Genomic DNA, 22,359 nt, shown 5'->3' with positions numbered 1-22,359 from the left:
ATGAGTCACACCAAAGAACATGGCGAGTTCTCCTCTGAAAGGTGCTATCCTCCTTTACACCGCCTTTCTCTTATTACATTATGCTACGATCCCATGTTGAGGTTACCCCTGGACAAGTCTGATCCCAGAGTGGAACCCGGCTTGATAGATCCTAACTTTTATTTGCTTGTCTAGATACGTAGAGAGTAACTACCGACCAGAGTCACAGGAGTCAGCTGATGAACTTTTAACAAAAAAATAATTTACTTAACAAGGAAAGATGAACCATATTACAATACTTCTTCACCCACAATTATACCTTTACTGCTATAGACAGGTATGTAAGGATAACACAAGTTACAAAAGCTACCTTATACTCCAATGTCCACAGTAAGTACACAGTCCATGTACCAATAGGTATCCTGTGGTCAGACACACCACACTCTGAAACCAAGTGACAGATGCCACCTCAGCCAGATGCTATGGGTCTCTCAACACCCCCCAGACCGTGAGCCAACCTGTCTCACTGCACAACGTCTTTCACACGAGGGCTTCCAATCTCCACTTTCCAAGAACTTGTCTTGGAATCTTCTCCCAAACTGACACTCTCTCTCAGATGCCTCCCGCAAGGGTTCACCTCCAGGTTTTTTTAACTCTCCTTCTGATGTTCTTCTCCCCTGGGTCACCACCTGCATTTAAGCTGCCTTCCACACACTCACTATCTCACTGACTCAGCTGTCAACAGTACCACTACTACTTCACATGCCCATAGCCAAGAGCTACAGACCTTCAGTTGTCTCTTTGAACCTTTTTGCCTCTTGCAAGCTGTTCTCACTTTAAAGCTGCTTTCTGCAGCTTTTGTCTCTTTAAATCTGAAGCTTGGAACCTTTCTCTCTGCCCCTCACACTTTACTTAACAGGACTTTTTCCCAGGTTCCTGTCCTTCCTTTGACTAGAAGGTCTGCTTGGGACCTTCTCTTGTTGCACTGCCTTGGATTTTTGGGTCTTTTCCTTAGCTTGGAGCTGGCTGTCTGCCCCTTCTAGGCTGCTCCTGCCTGGTAGCTATCTTCAAAACTTGCTGAAATTCCAAAACAAACTGTTGTTTCTAGCTTTTCTGTGCATCTGTGGGAGGAACCTGCCTCTCTGTGCCCATTCAGTCCAATTCTTCTACCCTCGTGTTTGCTTAACTTCTTAAGTCGTAAACTCTCATTAGAAATGCAAGCACCTTTTTAAAGTGAAACTAAAGCTCCATTTGATCTTTCTTAGCACACAGATACAGAAATACAAATCAAACAAACATTAAAGCTAAGACTCATTCCTAACACCTACAAATACCAATATAACTTACTTAAACTATCTCTGTTTCCTAACAGTTATTACATGTCACACAGACATTTGTATTAAACTCTACCCCTTAGTCAAAAATGTTTGTGGTTTTTCTTAATGTAATGCTATTTTAAAGTATTTCTTATAAGATATGTAGATTATCACGACAGCCCTTTGCAGCTTGTGCCACATTTGTTACTTCAAAGAAAAGCAGGTTCATGATATGCCTCAGCTTGAGTGCAAGTCAGATTGATGAAATTTACAGATTTCATCCACAAAGGAGGCTGTTGCAAAACTGGTTTAAGTATTTGAATTTGATGTTGCTTTGAAAATGAGTGAGTGAGGTGGATTTTCACTCAGCATTTTGGTTTGAATCCAATTTTAATGAGAGGCTCTCCTACTGGCTGAAAGGTTCTAACACAAAATTAATTTCCGTAGCCATGACTCAGGTCCACAGCATTAAAGTTCCAATTGAATAAACACCTGATAGCTCACTCAGACAAAATCAGTATATATAAAAATGAAGAAAAAAATTATAATGGGTTACTTTTCCGAGGCTGTGCTAAGGGCATATTGTCAGATAGTGCACAGTGTTTACTCGATGTGTATTAACGTTCAGAATGTTTGGCCTGATATTGGGTGTGAAAATGAAAAGATTTTTCATTTCAAAGGATTGGCACTTGAGGCAAGCTAAAAAGAACAGCAAAATAATGAACTGTAAAGAAACAGGATAAGTATAGGAAAGGGAAAATAAAAACAGAAAGAGAAACATGGGGAACAACAGAAAACTGACATTGAATTGTCAACCTGAAATCTAATGAAGGGGGTTTGATGACATCAAAAACTGCAATAGTCAGCTCTTAACAGTTTGTCACTTGACCCCTGAATTAAAAGCACTTAAGAAATACAATTATGGGAGATCTTGGATATGTCTTTGGCACAGCTCTGGAAGGATCTTAAAGAGTAAAATATTGAGGGAAATGGTCACTTTAACAGCCCAGGAAACATTTGGTCAGCAGGTCTAGCATGCAGCAGGTCTTCTTCTAGCAGACTGGAGACGCCTTGCTACCACCTGAATCAACAACCTGAGGCTCCTGAAACATTGCTGCTCGAACATATCAAGGGAACCTAGCCTCTGCTTGTACACCCTATGTCACAGGGTAGGCCTCCGGCAGACCTCACTTGTTTGCTGCTCCCCTCCCTGCTGTCCAACTACAGGTCAAGAGCAGAATACTGGGGCTGATCAGATTGGTACTCATTCAAGGTCCAATCTAAGACAACCAAAGTGCCATCCATCCTGCCCTGATTCAAAAAAGTCTCTTGCAAGTAGAAAGTAAGCTATCAGCAGAAGTACCGTGAACAAACCCTTTCCCACTAGTAGGTAAGAAAACAGTTGTGACTACTGAGCATTTAAGTGCAATGCTTCTATGAGTCTGAGTCAGCCCCCTCAATAGTTGTGTTGAAAGGGAGTTGAAATATCACTCTAACTGAATGATTAGCATATGTTAATAGGCTACCTGCCTGTTCCACATTCAATGTAAATGTGAACGTCAGTTGAAGCCAACTTCCCAACATTCTCAGGTTTTTGCCAATTTTAACCTCCCACCTGTATCCAAACCTGGTAACGCCTCCCAAATCTATTGATGAGATCCTGTTTCACCACACTTGGTGAAGGAGCAGGGAAATGAGATAGCACCTTCTGGACTTTCACATTTTACTGCACATGGGTGGATGGACATTATTTGCTGTCCAATTTACTTGTCGTTAGTCTCACCATTATCCTTATTGCAAAATCAGAGCCATTCTCTCTTCTCCTCAATTTTTAATATATTTCTTCATGGGATGTGCATGATAAGGTCACATTTATTATCTATCCTTAGTGGTCTGGAGAAGGTGATGGTAGACCTCTTCCATGAACCACTGCATTCTGTCCAATGATGGTGAGTAAAAAATTCCAAAATTTGTCGCAGTATCCATGAAGTAATAGTGATATATGTCCATGTGAGGATGGGGTGTTAGAACTTGGAATGTGATGATACACCCATGATATTGCTGCTCATATTTCCAGCCCCACAAATTCTGTTAAAATAAGCTTAGTAAGGTGCAGTGTATTTGATAGATAGTAGATAGCAGAACTACATTGCACAATGTGGATATCAAGATCACGCAAAGGGGCCAATCAAGTGAATTGCATTGTGGATGGTGTCAAGCTGCTTGAATGTTATTACAACTAATCAAACAAGTATTCCATCACACTCCTGATTTTCAGCTTTGTATATGGTAGAGAAGCATTCATGGTTTAAAAAGTCTGCCACTCATCATAATGTACTCAGTTTCTAGACTGCTCTTGTAGCAATGGTGGTGATATGACTGGTCCAGTAATATTTCTGATAAATGACAATTTCAACAAGATGTTGATGGCAGAGGACAAGGTCCTGTGCTGTTGACAAAGCTCAGGAAAATTGTTTGGGCTTTTTCTTGGTTTAGCCATTATTTGATGTCTGATTGACCAAAGTTTTGCTGGGGATCCTTGTTGCCACACTGTCAACTGTTGTTTTGATGTCAGGGATATTGATTAGGGTGCCAGTTGATGGCACCTTCCATTTATTGATAACTGGGAGAATACAACAGTGGTTAGCCAAGTTAGGTTCATAGAGAGGACATATCAGGGCATGTCAGACACAACATTAAATTAGAATACCTCTGTTCTTATGCAAAACAGGAAGTGCTGGAAAAAACTGAGCAGGTCTGGCAGCATCTGTGGAGGGAGAAACAGAGTTAACGTTAAGAGTCGAATGAACCTTCTTCTTCAGAAGAGTCATATTTGACTCAAAATGTTTACTCTGTTTCTGGCTCCACAGAGGCTGCCAGACTTGCTGAGTTATTCCAGCACTTACTTTGTTTTTATTTCAGACTTCCAGCATCTGCAGTATTTTGCACTTATTGCGTCGGTTCTTGTGCCATTTGAGCTCGGATTTTTCGGTGAAACAAATTCGCATTTACACAATTTCATAAACAAACAAACGATCTGCTCATAGAACAAGGTGTACAGTGAAAGAAGTTTTCACCAGCTTTGCAAACATATTCAGACATAATCAACAACGTGTATTTCCTTAATTCCCCTTTCAATAAGCATGCTCCAACTGAGCTAAGAGGACAAACAGTCTGTATTAAAGATTCTGTCAGAATTGCTCAGAGGTAGGTAAACATAATCATTAACTGATTATTCCTCTGTGATTTTACTCCCTCTGAGGCCAAAATCTCTTCAGAATAGCATGGTCAAGATCAGAAACAAAACTGCATTTCACCGTTCTATGACACTTCATTCAAGCTCCTGGTACACCAGGAAATTTCTTTCTCCCCATAATTGTTGTCGTTGTCAATGTACAATATGAAAATTCGAAATCCTGGTCAATGGCTGAAAATTTAATGAAACTAAATGATGAAACTACCAATATTTTTGTATGTAAACATTAGAAACTAAACTTGAATTATTATTGTTGTATGGTTATAAAGAACAGATAACAATATCACTGGAATGAGCAAGCTGTAGCATAGACATGAAAGTCATGCATACTGTTTTATTCACTATGTGTTTTACAGTAATCTGCATCTTACCTTTAATAGCTGCAATTTTTTTGCTGATGAGTGGATGTGATACAATTCGTGCAACTGCTCGTTCAACTACTGTGGAATTAGGCTGTCAAGTCCAAACAACAAAGAAAATGATTAGTAAGTTGATGAGCAATCAATTAAATACATTAATTGTTCCAGCACAAACAGGTAACTGTCCCCTTCATGATAATTAATATCATGAACTAATCAGTGCACCATGCAAGATCAAGAGTTCAAATCTCACAATGGCAAACTATGAAACAATGTAACTTCATCTGAATAGGAACAGATGGAAACGTGTTTGTACTCGAAAGAGTTATACAAACTAGCTGCAGGGGCAATGTGATCCAGCTTGGTCTAAATAGCGAAGTGGTTATGGTACTAGGCTTGTAACCCCAAGATCAAGAGTTCAAATCTCACCATGGCAAACTATGAAACAATGCCCATATTCACTGTGAAAGCATGCAACAGTCTAAATATAAATGTTAGCCATTCAATTTTGGGTTGTTTCTTGGGAGTGTATTTTGAACTGCATAATGCTAGAGTAATAGAACTTCTAGTTGCAGCCACCACTTGTGATGGAAAAAACATTGCTGCGAAACTATAAGTATCATACTACATTAAACTGCTGTTTTAATTGCAATTTTTCCTAAAGTGCACTGGTATCAATATTATTAATGAACAAACAAATCTAGTGGCCACACTTTTTGACAGCCATCTGTTTTAATTTATATGTCAGCTTAGAAAATTGTAAACTTTAGTTGAGACTTTAAAAAAAAACACAAATTGTATTTGTTAGATTGAGGGGGCTATTTGCGAACATGAAATGTCTGCAAAATAATGTTCCAGGAATGTATGGGATACAGATAAAAACATCAGCCTTGGATCAATGTTAGCACTCTTGCCTTGGAGCAGAAGGCAGTGGATTTAATTCCTGTTCCAGACACTTGAGCACATATTCTAGGCCAACATTCCAATGCAGTACTGAAGGAATGCTGCATTGTCAGAGGTGTCATTTTTCAGATGCGATTTCAAACACAGGCCTCATTTTCCCTCTTGGGAACATAAAATATCCTACGGCACGACACAGCAACCTCGCCAGTCCAGAAATCTGGAATCCAGAAGCATCAGTTGTCCAGAATTTTTTCAACAGCCTCGTAACTCTCAGATTCCCTGCTTACGGTGTCACGACAAATCACCAATGCACCACGGATTTGGGTTTGTGCAGTTTACATAAGAACATAAGAAATAGGAACAGGAGTAGACCGTTCAGCCCCTTGAGAGCTTGCTCCGCCATTCAATAAGATCGTGGCTGATCTTGTATTTCGATTTCCATGTTCCCATCTAACCCAGATAACCTTTGATTCCCCTGCCTAACAAGAATCTATCTACCTCCGCCTTAAAAATATTCAATGACCCCGCCTCCACCACCTTCTGAGGCAGAGAATTCCAAAGTTGCACAATCCTCAGGGAAATAATTTCTCCTCATCTCTGTCCTAAAAGGGCGATTTCTAATTTTAAAGCAGTGTCCCCAAGTTCTGGACTCATCCACAAGGGGAAACATCCTTTCGATGTCCACCTTGTCAAGGCCGTTCAGGGTCTTGTAAATTTCAATCAAATCACCCCTCACTCTACTAAACTCTAGTGGAAAGATGCCAAGTCTGTCCAACCTTTTCTCATAAGACAACTCATTCATTCCGGGTATCAATCAAGTAAACCTCCGCTGAACAATCTCCAATGCATTTACATCCTTCCTTAAATAAGGAGGCCAAAACTGCACACAGTATTCGAGGTGCGGTCTCACTGATGCCCTATGTAACTGAAGCATATCATCCTTGCTTTTATGTTCAATCCCTCTTGTAATAAAGGATAGCATTCCGTTAGCCTTCTTAATTACTTGCTGTACCTGCATATTCACTTTTTGTGGCTCGTACTAGAACACCTAGATCCCTCTGCACCTCAGGAATATGCAGCCATTCTCCATTTAAGTAATACTCCCCTTTTTTTTCCTTCCTGCCAAAGTGAACAACTTCACATTTTTCCACAGTAAAGTCTATTTGTCAGATCTTTGCTCACTCACTCAACTTATCTATATCTATCTGCAATCTCATGTCCTCTTCGCAACTTACTTTCTTACCTATCTTTGTGTCATCTGCAAATTTAGCTACCATGTCTTCACTTCCCTCATCTAAGTCATTGATGTAAATCGTAAAAAGTTGAGGCCCCAGTACAGGCCCCTGTGGGACTCCACTCGTCACATCCTGTCAATCAGAAAAAGACCCATTTTTGCATACTCTCTGCTTTCTGCTAGCCAGCCAATCTTCTATCCATACTAATATGTTATCCCCTACACCATACGCTCTTATTTTCCGTAATAATTTTTGATGTGGTATCTTATCAAATGCCTTCTGGAAATCCAAGTACAGTATGTCTACAGGCTCCCCTTTATCCACTGCGCATGTTACTCCTTCAAAGAACTCCAAGACATTGGTTATACATGATTTTCCTTTCACAAAACCATGCTGACTCTTCTCGATTGCCTTGAGCTCTTCTAAGTGCCCAGCTATAACCATGTTAATGATCGATTCTACCAGCTTCCCCATGACAGATGCCAAGCTAACTGGCCTATAGTTTCCTCTTTTCTGCCTCCCTCCCTTCTTGAATAGAGGGGTTATGTTTGCTACTTTCCAATCTGATGGAACCTTTCCAGAATCTAGCGAATTTTGGAAAATTAACAATACTTCATTGGCCACTCTTTTAAGACTCTAGGATGTAGTCCATCAGGACCTGGAGACATGCCAGCCTGCAGCTCCATCAAGTTGCTCAGTACTGTTTCCCCAGTGATTTCAATTTCACCAAGTTCCTTTCTCCCGTTCACCACCTGATTTGCAGCTATTACTGGAATGTTTTTGTATCCTCTACAGTGAACACAGAAGCAAAATATTTGTTCATTTCTTCGCCATTTCCTTATTATCTACTATTAACTCCCCAGTGTCACTCTCTAGAGGACCAACACTCACTCTACTTACTCTTATCCTTTTTAAATACCTGTAAAAATTCTTGCTATCCGTTTTTAGATTTCTAGCTAGCTTCCTCTCAGTCTAATTTCTTTCTCCTGATTAACCTTTTAGTCATTCTCTGCCGTTCTTTATATTCTGTCCAATCATCTGTCCAGCCACTCATCTTTGTGGAGTTGTATGCTTTTTCCTTAAGTTTGATGCTTTCCTTAACATCTTTAGTTAACCACGGATGGTGGGTCCTCCCCTTAGAATTTTTCTTCATTGTAGGCATATACTTATTCTGAATACTCTGAAATAAACTCTTTATTTGTCTGCCATTGCTTCTCTATTGATCGATCCTCTAGCTGAGTTTCCTAGTTTCCTTCAGCTTTGATCATACTTCAGTTTGATCATGTTGAGGATGTAAAAGATGCCATGCAAGGAGAGAAAAAGAGAATGCGTGGAGCAACGGTTCCCAAACTGTGGTTCGCGACCTTTGGAAACACTTTTATCAGGCAATTGTAACTTATTGGCTGATTGCTGTGTCCGGAGTGTGGGAGAAAAAAGGGATGTCATGCGACTGAGCTGGGAATGTGAGTGGCAGCTTTAAACCTTGCTGAGCTTCTGCTTGCCTGTTGTAGGTGCTCCTGACCCCAGGCATGTAACTCTGCTTTGCAGGCATTGGAAGCTAGACCAAAAGTGAGGTAGAGGTGCTGATTACAATGTGTGTGTGCACATGTGCACTTACGCGTGTGTTAAAGTTGGATCACGTTGGAAAATAGTTTGGGAAGCACTTGTGTAGAGAGTACAGGAGAACTTGAAATGACTGCAAATGTCTTAAAATGTATCCTACGAAAGCATTGGGATTTACAAGCATTGAGAAACATTTATAAAGGCGTCTATTGCTTAACTGTTGACAATGCTTAGTTTTATTCTGGACCCCTGAACAATGTTACATCAGCCCATATTTTCAAATGAACGGATTTGAAAACGTGCACTTTTGTGTCTTAACATTAGCTTTAGCATGTTTTATGTCTCAGGTACATATTTATATTTGGTTCACATGCATGTGGTTAGGCATTCTAAAGTTATTTTATAATCCCAAGCATTTTGGACTAAAGAGGTTACAGTATATTTCAATGAACAAGGCAATTCCTCCTGGGTATCTTGGCCATTATTTATCCCTCAATCAAATTCACTAAAAACAGATATTGCTCTTTGAGGGTCTTTGCTTTGTGCAAATTGGCTACTGTATTTTCTACATAGCAACACTTGCACTTCAGAAGTACTTGATTGTGAAGTGGTTTGGGACATCCTGAAGTCATTAAAGGTGCTTATATAAATGCCAGTCTTCATAAATATATTTTTATAAAAGGCTGGTAAGCAAAACTTAAACTCATGGGATTAAAAGGACCAGTGGCAGCATGGATACAAAACTGTCTAAGAAATAGAATACAGAGAGTTGTAGTGAATAGATGTCTTTTAGGTAATAGGGGAAGTATAAAGTGATGTTTCCTTATTAGAATCACTGCTCTTTTTTGATATATATTAATGGCCTGGGCTTGGATTTAGGGAGAACATTTTAGTCTGCAGATGAAACAAAGCTCGGAGATGTAGCAAACTGTGAGGATAACAGTAGCAGCCTGTAGGAGGACAAAGACATACTAGTGGGACAGGTAGAATAAGTTTAATGGAGGGAAGACTGAATATTTGTTTTTTGGGAGGAAGAATGAAGAGAGGAAATGTAAGCAAATTGATACAAGTCTCAAGGAGTTACAAGAAGAGACGGACCTGAAGTTTCACATGCACAACTCTTTGAAAGTGCCAGGACAAGTTGATAACAACAACTTGTATTTATAAAGTGCCTTTAATGTAATGAAACATCTCAAAGTGCTTCACAGAAACATTATAAAACAAGTAAGACACTGAGCCACACAAGGAGATATTAGGTCAAATGACCAAAAACTTGGTCAAAAGGATAGGTTTTAAGGAGTGTCTTAAAGGATTTGAGATTAAGCCAGTTGCTGCCCATGGCTTAATTCTCAGCAAGGCCCATTCTCCTATCCGAGTAAAGGGGCAGGCAGGTTGTAGGGAAGGTTTTCCAGAGTTTGGGTCCAAGGCAACTGAAGACACAGCCATCAATGGTGGCGCGATTAAAATCAGGGATGCACATGAGCTAAAATTAGAGGAGAGCAGATATCTTGGAGGGTTGTGGGGCTGGAGGAGACTAGGGAAAGGGAAGCCTTGGAGAGATTTGAAAGCAAGAACGAGAATTTTAAAATCAAGACATTGCTTAGCCAGGAGCCAATGTAAGTCAACGAACCCAAGGGTGATAGTGGAATGGGGCTTGTGGCGAGATAAGACACAAGCAGGATATTCGATGACCTCAAGTTTGCAGAGGTTAGAATGTGGGAGACAGCTAGGAGTGCATTGGAATGGTTGAGTCTTGAGGTAATGAAGGCATAAATGAAGATTTCAACAGCAGATGAGCAGAGAAGGGGGAAAAATTGGGTGATGTTATGAAGAAAAGGTGGTCTTAGAGATGGCACGAAGATGAGGTCAGAAGCAGATCATGGGATCAAATGTGATACCAAGGTTGTGAACAGACTGGTTTAATCTCAAATTGTCGCCAGGGAGAGGGGGTAGTTTGCGGCTAGGGAACAGAGTTTGGAAAGAGGCCTGAAAAAATGGCTTCTGTCTTTCCAATATTTAATTGGAGGAAATTTCTGCTCATCCAGCATTGGATGTCAGATAAGCATTCTGATAATTTAGCCAGAGTCTTGGAATCAAGGGGTAATGATGAGGTGGAGCTAGGTGTCATCGGTGTACATCTGAAAAATAATGCTGTGACTTGAGCTGATTTCACCAAGGGGCAGAATGTAGATGAGAATTTGGAGGAGGACAAGGAGAGATCCTTGAGGGACATCACAGGTAATGATGAAGGAGCAGGAAAAGAAACCACTGCAAGTGATTCTCTGACTATGATTAGACAGATAAGAATGGAACCAGATGATACAGTCCTACCCAGCTAGATGACAGTGGGGAGGCGTTTGAGGTGCATGAAATAATCAATTGTGTCAAAGGCTGCAGACAGTTCAAGAAGGGCGAGGAGGTAAAGTTTACCTTTCTTACAGTCACATAGGAGGTCACTTGTGACTTTGATAAGAGCTATTTCGGTACTGTGACAGATGTAGTAACCTGATTGGAGGGATCCAAACAAGGAGTTCTGGGAATGGCGGAAACCGATTTGGGAGGTGACAATATATTCAAGTACTTTGGCGGGGAAAGGAAGGTTGGAGATGAGATGGCGGTTTTCAAGAACGGTGGGGTCAAGGGTTGGCTTTAGAGAGAGGTGATGATGCCAGATTTAAAGGAGAAAGGGGCAACACCCATAGAGAGAGAAAATCATTTACAATATCAACTAACATGGGAGCCAGGAGTTGGCTGATCAGCGGCTTAATGGGAAAAGGGTCAAAGGAACAGGAGGGGTTGGGGGCGGGGGGGTCTCGTGGACAAGATGAGTTCAGGGATGGTATGAGGGGGGAGAGAGAGAGACTAGAGAAAGATGCAAGGTCAGGACTATGGCAGGTGGGCGTTAAAGAAAGTTTGGTCAGGTGTGCAAGAGGAAGGGAGGGACATGGCAGAGGCAGCAATCTTAGTGACAAAAGTTCATGAATCCCGTGCACATGTATTTGGAGGTGAGGGTGGAGGGAACAGGGGAGAAGAGTTTAAAAAGACAGTTTGTAGTACAGAAAAGAAGCGGATTATCTTCGTACCTGATAACATTTTAAGTGAGCCAGCCAGTGGTGGATGGTTAAACCAATTATCTGACATGCCCTTTCAAGTCTATGTCCCTTGGATTTTAGGGAGCGGAGGTGAAAACTGTACCAAAGAGAACAGTCACGGTGAGAGAGAAGAGTGGTTTCATTCGCTGTTAAACATGCATATAGAATCCTTGGCTTTAAAAGTTAATGCATTAGAATACAAAAGTAAGAAGATTATGCTAAATTATTATAAATCACTAATTAGGCCTCAGCTGAGACATTGGGCTGAATTTTCCCCACAGGTGCTGGGAGCTTATGTGGGTCCCAAGCCCACACATGACCTCTGTGTGCCAGGACGATCAACATTACAGGTCCAATTAAGGACTGTGAGCAGATGAAGGAAACAGGAGGCCCAATAGGAGAGCCAAGAGCAATGTCCAGGTGACAGACACACCAGGAGAGGGAAGTGTTGCTGGAGAATTGGGAGATCTGGGGGTGCCTCAAAATGGAGGTGCTTATAAAGGCCTCTCTCTTTAGTGGTGAAAAAGATGACAAAATACTGTGAGGGGCCTCATGGTGCAGGGTTGCCCCCTCCAGCAGACAGCCTGTGGCCACCCTCCTGTGAGCACTGCATCCCCCTGATGCTGCCAATTAATTCAGCCACATGTGACCAACTGCCCAGTGCAGGGTCTCCTCTGCAGTCCAGCTGGGCTCCCAACATAGCGGGGTGCCTGTGTGATGCTGAGAAACTTGCAGCACTGGGGGAAAATGGCCCTTGGTTGGGGCTTTAGTTGGTTCATTACCTACCTGCCTCCTTGGAGCAGCTTGCCGATTCCCATGGCAGCCCATCCCCGAGAAAGTTGCCTGGCGATGGGACAGTTTCAGAGAGCCACCTAGACAGTGTTTTTAGCTGCTCCCCCGGCCTCACCCACCTCCAAACCCTTCTCCATAGGGCCTATTCTAGGTAGCGTACTTTAGGGAGACTGTCAAGACCTCAGAGAGGAGGATACAGAGGGTATTTATCAGAAAGGTACTAGGGATGAGGGACTTCATTTACATGGAGAGACTAGAAGAGCTGGAATGGTTCTCCTTAGAGCAGAGAAGGCAAGGGGAGATTAAATGGAGGTAGTCAAAATTATGAGAGATTTTAATACAGTAAATATGGATAAACTGCTTCTATTGGCAGAATGATCAGTAACCAGGGCATGGAGAGTTAAGATAACCTTTATTTGTTCATGGGATGTGGGCATCGCTGGGTCGGCCAGCATTTATTGCGCAGCCCTAATTGCCCTTGTTCAGAGGGCATGTAAGAGCCAACCACATTGCTGTGGGTCTGGAGACACATGACACTTCTAGGCCAGACCATGTAAGGACGGCAGATTTCCTTCCCTAATGGACATTAGTGACAATCGGCAATGGTTTCATGGTCATCATTAGACTTTTAATTCCAGATTTTTATTGGATTCAAATTCCACCATCTGCCATGGCAGGAATCGAACCCGAATCCACAGAGCATTACCCTGGGTTTCTGGATTACCGATCCAGTGACAATACCACTATGTCACCATCTCCCCTGTGGCAATAAATTAGATTGGAAATGAAGAGTTGCTACGATCTGCAGTGCACTGCTTGAAGATGTGGTGGAAGGAGATTCAATAGTTATTTTCCGAAGGCAATTGGATAATGGAGAAAGAATATTTGCAGGGCTACAGGGACAAAGCAGGAGAGCGAGAGAAATTCAAAAGTTTTTTTCAAAGAGCCAGCATTGAAATGAAGGGTGAATGGCCTCTTTCTGTATTGTAAGGTTATATGAACGTGTGTACATTAATCAGCTCAATGAATAGAACAGCTATTGCAAAGGCATTTAAACTCATATATATGGTATAAAAGAACCAGAGTGCTGCATCTATGAGGTGTCCTGTAAAGTACATCTAAGCAAACACAATTTTCCAAATGCCTGTAACAGGAATGAGATGCCCAGTGATATAATAGCATTGGACACCATTCACAGAATTCACAATTTATCAAAGCAGGAAGATTTTTCTGAACAGTTTTTGGAGAGCACTTTCCTGCCTTTGTACCAAGAAAAGGAATTTATATTCCTACTTCTCTCCCATTATTAAGTTTTTTCTCCTTTCTGTACTTTTTCCACCCCCCAAAGAGAAAAGGTAAAACAAAAGTGCAATCTTACATTTTAAACTTCTGTAGGAAGTGGAACATCCATCCTGTAAAATGACCTAGCTAGAGATTTCTAACTGGAAACACTAGGGAGCGGATTTTTATTCTGGGTCGGGTGAGCAGGGATGGGAAAATTCCTGGACCTGCTAACCTGAACTTGAAAAATAGCTGCCCAGATGTTGGATTTTAGGTCTGGGTAGAGGGGTGGGGGGGCTAGAATAGAAGAAACCTGGGAAGAAGTGAGAAGGATGCCGGGTGCTGAGGCAGGCTGGACAGAAGGCCAGCCTCAGGGTTCCAGCGTTGTGTCCAAAAACAAAATGAAAGAATAAAACACGAAACATCTCTCCAGTTCCCACTACTCAACTCACACACTCCCCATGCCCCATTCATGTCGACCCATGCCACCTCATGCCCCCCCCCACCTTCAGTGGAGGCAGCTGATGATTTAAATAGCCAGCTGCTCCTGTAAACCATGCATGCATGAAATGCGCCCCACCTCCAATCCTGCCTCAGTGAAAACGAGAAGTGTCGTGTTTCAGGCAGTTCCGCTATTTTCGCCACTATGGAGAGCCTCTCTGTCATGGTGAAAGTCTGGGCCTAGGAGTTTGGAGTGGATCTCCAGAATAAAAAGAATGGTAAAATAATTGACGCATATGAAAGAAGGATATGCAAAAGTAGGAAGTCTAGCAACATTAATGGTCAAATGTAATTTGGGTTGTCAAAGTGGCCTAGAATTTGAATTGGTAATCCTAATTCCTGAGTGTTTCATGATCCATTGTGCCACTGAAGCCACAGAGAGAGCTCAGCTTGAGATGGTGATCGTGATAGCACACACACAAAGTACAAATAACATCTTTGGATGATTTAGGATGCAACACTTTCTACTGCTAACATCCAGGTATATAATTATTAGAAACTACCAGATGTAGGCTCAACTTGTACAAGTTGACTCAATGACTCAGCAAGTGAATCAAAAATTAAAAAAAAATCATAAAGCTTGCAGCACGAAGGGGAAGGGATTAATTGTAATAATTATGGTTGGATTCGGAGGCATGAAGGTCTTACAATTATCACAAGAGTGTAAACAAATGTTGTTCAGATGCTACTGGATTAGAAACAAGCTAAACTAGTGCCTGTATTGAAGAAAAAGCAAAATTAATTCAGCAATTACAGATGCCAGTCTAACATTAATATCTTCTAAATAATGGATTCAAATAATTATATGCAAACTTCAACTGTTTTATTAATGAATAATCTACTAACATACAAACATATGAATTAGGAGCAGGAGTAGGCCACTCGGCCCCTTGAGCCTGCTCTGCCATTCGACAAGATCATGACTGATCTGATTGCAACCTCAACCCTGCATTCTTGCCTTTCCCTGATAACCTTTCACCCCCCTTGATAATCAAGAATCTATCTAGCTCTGCCTTAAAAATATTCAAAGGCTCAGCTTCCACTGCCTTTTGAGGAAGATAATTCCAAATACTTACTATCCTCAGAAAAAAATTCTCATCTCTTGTCTTAAATGAGTGACCCCTTATTTTTAAACAGTGACCCCTACCCCTAGTTCTGGATCCTCCCACAAGAGGAAACATCCTCTCCACATCCACTGTTGAAGGGTCATGAGGACTCGAAACGTCAACTCTTTTCTTCTCCGCCGATGCTGCCAGACCTGCTGAGTTTTTCCAGGTAATTCTGTTTTTGTTTTGGATTTCTAGCATCCGCAGTTTTTTGTTTTTATCTCCACATCCACACTGTCAAAATCCCTCAGGATCTTAAAGGTTTCAATTAATTCACCTGTTACAATGTGGCAGATGGTGTGCCAGGCAGACCAAATCCACAAGGGGAACATGGTCACACCAACTCAATGGTTTTGCAATTTGCATTTATAACAAGATGTGTGCACTGAATTCAGAAGTAATGAGTCCACCAAGACCTTTAGAGATTTTTAAAAAATTAAATAAAAATATTTATTAACAAAAGATTTTAAGCACATACATAAGGCTACAATTACTTACTACTATAATAACTCCTAAAATTCCTAATTAACCTAACCCCCAGTTACACCCCCTTTAAGGCAACAGTCTAAAATACATTTTAGATTTAAAACAGAACCAGCAAGTTAACACTGTACCCACTTGACAGTGGAATTCCAAATGGCTTTTCCCCAATTTCAGTTTCGTTATATATAAGACTTATGCACAAATGGCTTGGGGCTTCATTAAGGCTATTTCATACATTCCTGTTAGATCTTACATGGGCTTCTGACACAGGGGCTTTCATTCTCCTTTATATATGTTTCTCTCTTGTTAATATGTAAATTCTATTGTTTCAAATGTCTTTGAAACTGTATCTTGCTCATAATATAAACACTTTCATGTTGCCAATATTGTCAGCAACCTTTGGGAAAAATAAACATGCTCCTTAACCTTGTTTATCTGGCTAGTTGTAAACAGCCTAAGATCCCTTTGAAATCCAAATATCCCTTCATTTATCTAAAAATGCAAATTCCTTTCACACCTTACATGATAAGCCAGCATAAAAGCAAAATACTGCGGATGCTGGAAATCTGAAACAAAACAGAAAATGTTGGAAAAACTCAGCAGGTCTAACAGCATCTGTGGAGAAAAAAAAAGTTAACATTTCGAGTCCTTATGACTTCTTCAGAAAGAGAAATAAAATGTAATGAAATTTATACTGTTTAAAGGTGGAGTGGGTGAAGCTGGATAGGAGGTCAGTGATAAGTGGAGGCAAAGGAAGGATGCCAGAGATGTCATGGACAAGAGGACAAAGGGGTGTTAATGATAGTGAAACTGGCTAAAGGAGGTGCTAGTGGTGGCATTAAGGTTGGCGAACAGAATGTGATAATGGCAGGACAAGGGTAAGCATTCTGGAAAGAGCAACATGAATAAGTGACAGGTGGTCCTACTGGGGGTGGGGAAGGTGGTGGGAAAAAGATTGAAAATGGGATAAAACAATGAATAAAAATGAATTTAAATAATAATAGAAATAAAAAAAAATTTTAAAAATGGAAAAAAACATTAACTCTGTTTCTCTCTCCACAGATGCTGTCAGACCTGAGTTTTTCCAGCATTTTCTGTTTTTATTTCAGATTTCCAGCATCTGCAACATTTTTGCTTTTTATCGAGAATGTGGGCTGCTTATTGGAAATGCTGTCATCCTTGTTCTGATGTGCTTTCTCAATGGTGTCAGGTAAGGAATTCCAGAATATTGACCTTGCGATGTTAAAAGAACGGTTTGCTGGGTAAAGTCGTAGAGATAAAAACAAACTATTGTATCATTCAAGTTTGATTACCTAATTGGAAAGTTTTACTTTTTAAATATGGGAAGTAAATATATTGTGATTCAATGAATATGGAACTCTCAAGCTACAAAGGGCCTTTTGACCTGCAGTCCTAAAGCAGGTGAATTGATGTATGCTTTAAATCCTATTATGTCATTGGGGTCCTGAATGTATTTTAACTGGGGCCTGACAGGAAACCTCTGAGTTGGCAGCCTGAAGAGACTCTTCAAAACAAGAGTAAAGCTCTTTGTGGGGCCAGGAGGAACAGTATTGCTCCCTGGGCTCCAAAACAAAAGTCACAACCTCCCAGCCCTGGACTCGTACTGTTTTATTATTCATAAAGAGCTAGGAATGAATTGTTATGCAGCTATACATCCAAGGTGTCACATTTACTGCTACACTGCAGTCAGGTGTTGAGCAACTATCAGTCCGATAGCTACATGGAGAGCTGAAAAAAAATACACTATATGAGGAGCTAGCATTTTGAGTCTTTAAGTGTGATTATTTAGAAGTTTTAGGAACCAGAAGAGATAACAGAGTGGCAGCAGGTGTTTGTGAGTAACACTAAAACTTTTTAAATGGACTTAATGTTGAATTAGATCAACACAAATGAACTCAAGTTAGTGCCAGAGAGAGAGAGAGAGAGACAGAGAGGAACTGAATGATTCGTATGAAAACAAAATGACTGCCGCTGCAGGAAGGAACACACAGCTACAGGCCATAATTAATTGGGAGGCTGATTAGCAGCATTTGAGAAGTTCAAATGAAAGTCCAGACTGACACTCAATAGATTTCTAAAAGGCACCAGTGAAGAGGAAAGAGTCAGCTACATCCTGTTGTGGGCAGGAAAGGGTTAAATTTGTTTAATAGCTGGGAGATGAGGGAGAACGATAGTTAAAGCTCAGACAAAATTTTTGAAAAATTCAGGACACATCTCGAGCAAAAGTCAAATCATTGGATCCACGGAAATGAATTTCAAAGCCTGAGACAGGAATCAGGTGAATCTTTTGACAATTTCCTAACAAGGTTGAAAAAAATGTAGCCAGTAAATGTAAATTGATGGAAACAGATTAAAGGCTGATGGACCAGTTCATTTGGGATTTTGCACACACTAAAGTACAATAAGATTTGATTGGAAAGGGCAAGCTCACAATATTGTGGGCTGTAAACACTGCCAGATCAAAAGAAGCCACAATTAGACAGATGAAGATGCTGACTACCTAAATGGCTAGCCTTCAGCTAAGTCAAGAGAAAAGGAGCACGGTGGATGCAGGGAAACAGCAACAAAAGAATGCAGGCCAAACAGACAAAAAGATGCGCAGGGACTGCAGATGACCACAAGAGTACACAGAGAGAAGAAAATGTCTTGCAAATGGATCAAACAGCAGAGCTTGTGGAAAGCCCAATCACTGGGAAAAGATGTGCCGAACAAAGAAGGATATGGTAAAGGAGCTATCAGAGACAGAGCGAAGGAAAAGAAACCAAAGCATCCATACCCTGGAAGATGACAATGAGGCTAAGAACACAATGGACAAAGGAACTATACAACTGCTTGAAATGGCTGGTTGTGACAGTTCCCAGAGAAGAGAAATTCACACAATCAAACATCCAGGTCAGGAAGAGGGTGAGAAATTAGTCCACAACCATAAAGCTGAAGCTGAAGCTTGATAACAGAGCACAGAATAATATCATACTGCTTAGACTATACCAGAAGATCATTCCTGAAAACCTGAAAGAAAATTATTACCTGAGGAAAGATGCACTGAAGCTGAGCTTCAGGAATTGAGATTCAATAGCTAGGAACAACCCAAATCAGTAAGACACACAAAGAAAAAGATGTTAATTGTACATTTACGTCACTGGAAAAGATGACCCTACTATTCTGGTGTTGAGCAGTTAGTTGTGAAGTGCTGCGGCTGATCTCAATAAACCATGAGACCCAGGAAGCATGACTGAAGGTTGAAGCTAGTACACCCACTGAAAAGCGCCCTCTGATCAGAAGCAAGAAAATGATTGCTAGAGTCACAGAGCCTACAGACTAGGTAAATTTCATTGTTATGAAAGATAACATCCATAGCCAAATGAATGGATTGCAGTCAGATATTGAAATTCTCAAGGCAAATACTGAAAGACACGATGAGCTCTTGATGGAAAAAGAAAGAAGTTAATTCAGAAAAGCAGGCAGCTAAAGGCAGTTTCCAGAAACTTACAACACCCCAAGATGACATATTAGAACTGGGGAATCATGTCGCTGAGCTGGAAAGACTGCAGGCTGAACTGAACATTACATGGCAAGCTGAAAAGGATCATATGGAAGAGAAACTGCAAGTTGTACAGTTAGTAGAGGAGGCATCCCAGAGGGAGATCCTGAAGCTCAGGTCAAAACTTCAACAGCACATGCTTCAAATAGGAGGACTTGAAAAATAATGACTGCTGGGTTCAGACAACAAATTAGTGAACTACAGATGCAGCTTAATACTATATCACAGTCTAAGAATGGCTTACCAATTGATTTACCAATTTACCAATGATTGACCAATAACAAACTACGAAAAATGCTAGAAACTTTAAAAGAGGAAATATGAAATGCAAGAAGCCAAGTGGAGCGGGCAAAGCAGGAACTTGAAAAAAAGGTGGAAGACAGGCACAGCATGGTTGGAAGAGAAACTTATACTGCAGAATCATGTCAGACAGCTTGTGGAGAAGTATTGCTGAAAGCTGACTGCAGCGTGCTGCTTTGGCTGGGAAGAGGAGGCACAGCATTTTGCTACCTAGGCGACACTTTTTGAGAAAAGAAAACAAGCTATAAAAGACTCAAGTGTTCAGTTAAATTATAAAAGTAGATTGTTATATGTTTTTAGTTTAGATAATACAAAAAAAAGTTAATGACAGGAACAGTTACCAATATTGGCAAATAAGTCCGACCTTTGAAGACTTGAAAAATCCCTCCAAATATGGGGGTTGAATTATACGCAGAGTATAAAAGTGAACCTCCAGCATGGTGGGTGGTTGCGTCTTCACATTAGAGATGTCCTCCATTGTGTTGTATGGCACTACCACTGTGCTAAATGGGATAGATTTCAAACAGATCTAGCAACTCAAAACTGCGCATCCGTGAGGTGCTGTGGGCCATCAGCAGCAGCAGAATTGCATACAATCACAATCTGTAACCTCATGGTTGAGCATATTCCCCACTCTACCATGACCGTCAGGCTGGGGAATTAACCCTGGTTTAGTGAAGAGCACAGCCGGGCATGCCAGGAGCAGCACTAAGCATACCTAAAAATGAGGAGTCAAGCTGGTGAAGCTACAACACAGGACTACTTGTGTGCCAAACAGCAGAAGCAGCATTAGCTACACAGAATTAAGCGATCCCACAACCAACAGATCAGATCTAAGCTCTGCAGTCCTACCACATTCAGTGGTGAATGGTGGTGGACAAATTAAGCAACTGACTGGAGGAGGGGGGTCCACAAATATCCCAATCTTCAATGATGGGGGAGCCCAGCACATCAGCATAAAAGCCAAGGCTGAAGCATTTGAAGCCACCTTCAGCCAGAAGTGCCGAGTAGATGATCCATCTTGGCCTCTTTCTGAGGTCCGCAACATCACTGATGCCAGTCTTCAGCCAATTCAAATCACTCCATGTGACATGAAGGAAAGGCTGAAGGTACTGGATACTGCAAAGGCAATTGGCCCTGACAACATTCTGGCAATAGTATTGAAGACTTGTGCTTCAGAACTAGCCGTGTCCTCAGCCAAGCTGTTCCAGCGCAGCTACAACACTGGCATCTTCCATTTACTGCCCCATCAATCTCCTCTTGATCATCAGCAAGGTGATGGAAGGTGTCATTGACAATGCTATCAAGTGGCACTTATTCAGCAATAACCGATTCACTGCTGCTCAGTTTGGCTTCTGCCAGGGTCAGTCAACTCCTGACCTCATTACAGCCTTGGTCTAAACATGGACAATAAAGAGCTGAATTCAAGAGGCAAGATGAGAGTGACTGCCCTTAACAATAAGGCAGCATTTGACCGATGTAGTACCTAGGAGCCCTAGCAAAACTGAAGTCAATGGGAATCAGAGGGAAAACTCTCCACTGGTTAGTCATACCTAGCACAAAGGAAGATGGTGTTGTTGTTGGAGGTCAATCATCTCAGTCCCAGGACGTCGCAGCAGGAGTTCCTCAGGGTAGTGTTCTAGGCCCAACCACCTTTATCTGTTTTATAATGACCTTCCGTCCATCATAAAGTCAGGTGCAAGGATGTTTGCAAATGTCTGCACATGTTCAGCACCATTTATGACCCCTCAGATACTGAAGCAGTCCCTATCCATATGCAGCAAGACCTGGACAATATTCAGGCTTGGGCTTATAAATGGCAAGTAACGTTCAAGCCACACAAGTGCCAGGCAATGACCATCCACGAGAGAGAATCTGACCATCTCTGCATGACATTCGATGGCATTGCAATCATTGAATTCCCCCACTATCAACATCCTGGGGGTTACCATTGACAAGAAGCTGAACTGGACTAGCCATATATAAATCGTGGCTACAAGAGCATGTTAGAGGCTGGGAAATCTGCGACAAGTAACTCACCTCCTGACTCCCCAAAGCCTGTTCACCATCTACAAGGCACAAGTCAGGAGTGTGATGGAATACTCTCCACTTGCCTGGATGAGTACAGCTCCAACGACACTCAAGAAGCTTGACACCATCCAGGACAAAGCTATCTGCATGATTGTTGCCCAATCCACTATAATAAATCAAGGCTGGCTTTTCAACACTGACACACAGTGGCAGCAGTGTGTACCATTTATAAGATGCACTGCACAAACTCACCAAGGGTCCTTCGGCAGTACCTTCCAAACCTGGGACGTCTACCGCCTAGAAGGATAAGGGTAGCAGATGCATGGAAACATCACCACCTACATGTTCCCCTCAAGTTACACACCATCCTGATGTGGGACTATATTGCTGTTCCTTCACTGTTGCTGGGTCAAAATCCTGGAACTCCTTTCCTAATGGCACTGTGGGTGTTCCTACACTATATGGGCTGCAGCAATTCAACAAGACACCACAGCACCACCTTTACAAGAGCAATTATGGATGGGCAATAAAGGCTGGCCTAGCCAGCGATGCCCACATCTCATATACAGATATAAAAAAATTGAAATGTAAAAAAGAAAT

The 22,359-nt window shown here is 41.4% G+C and overlaps 1 protein-coding gene across 3 annotated transcripts in view; it reads right to left on the bottom strand.

Annotated features, from left to right (window-relative positions):
* Window positions 1-22,359, bottom strand: part of srfbp1 (serum response factor binding protein 1) — a 247,360-nt gene that overhangs the window by 7,008 nt on the left and 217,993 nt on the right. For all 3 annotated transcript variants that reach the window (XM_041185871.1, XM_041185872.1, XM_041185870.1), the window contains one exon: window positions 4,923-5,004. In XM_041185871.1, coding sequence (XP_041041805.1) covers window positions 4,923-5,004 — 82 coding nt within the window. The remainder of the gene's footprint in view (window positions 1-4,922; window positions 5,005-22,359) is intronic.

This window comes from Carcharodon carcharias, chromosome 4 (assembly GCF_017639515.1).
Source record: "Carcharodon carcharias isolate sCarCar2 chromosome 4, sCarCar2.pri, whole genome shotgun sequence".
NCBI lineage: Eukaryota > Metazoa > Chordata > Chondrichthyes > Lamniformes > Lamnidae > Carcharodon > Carcharodon carcharias.
This window is presented reverse-complemented; position numbering and strand designations above follow the sequence as displayed.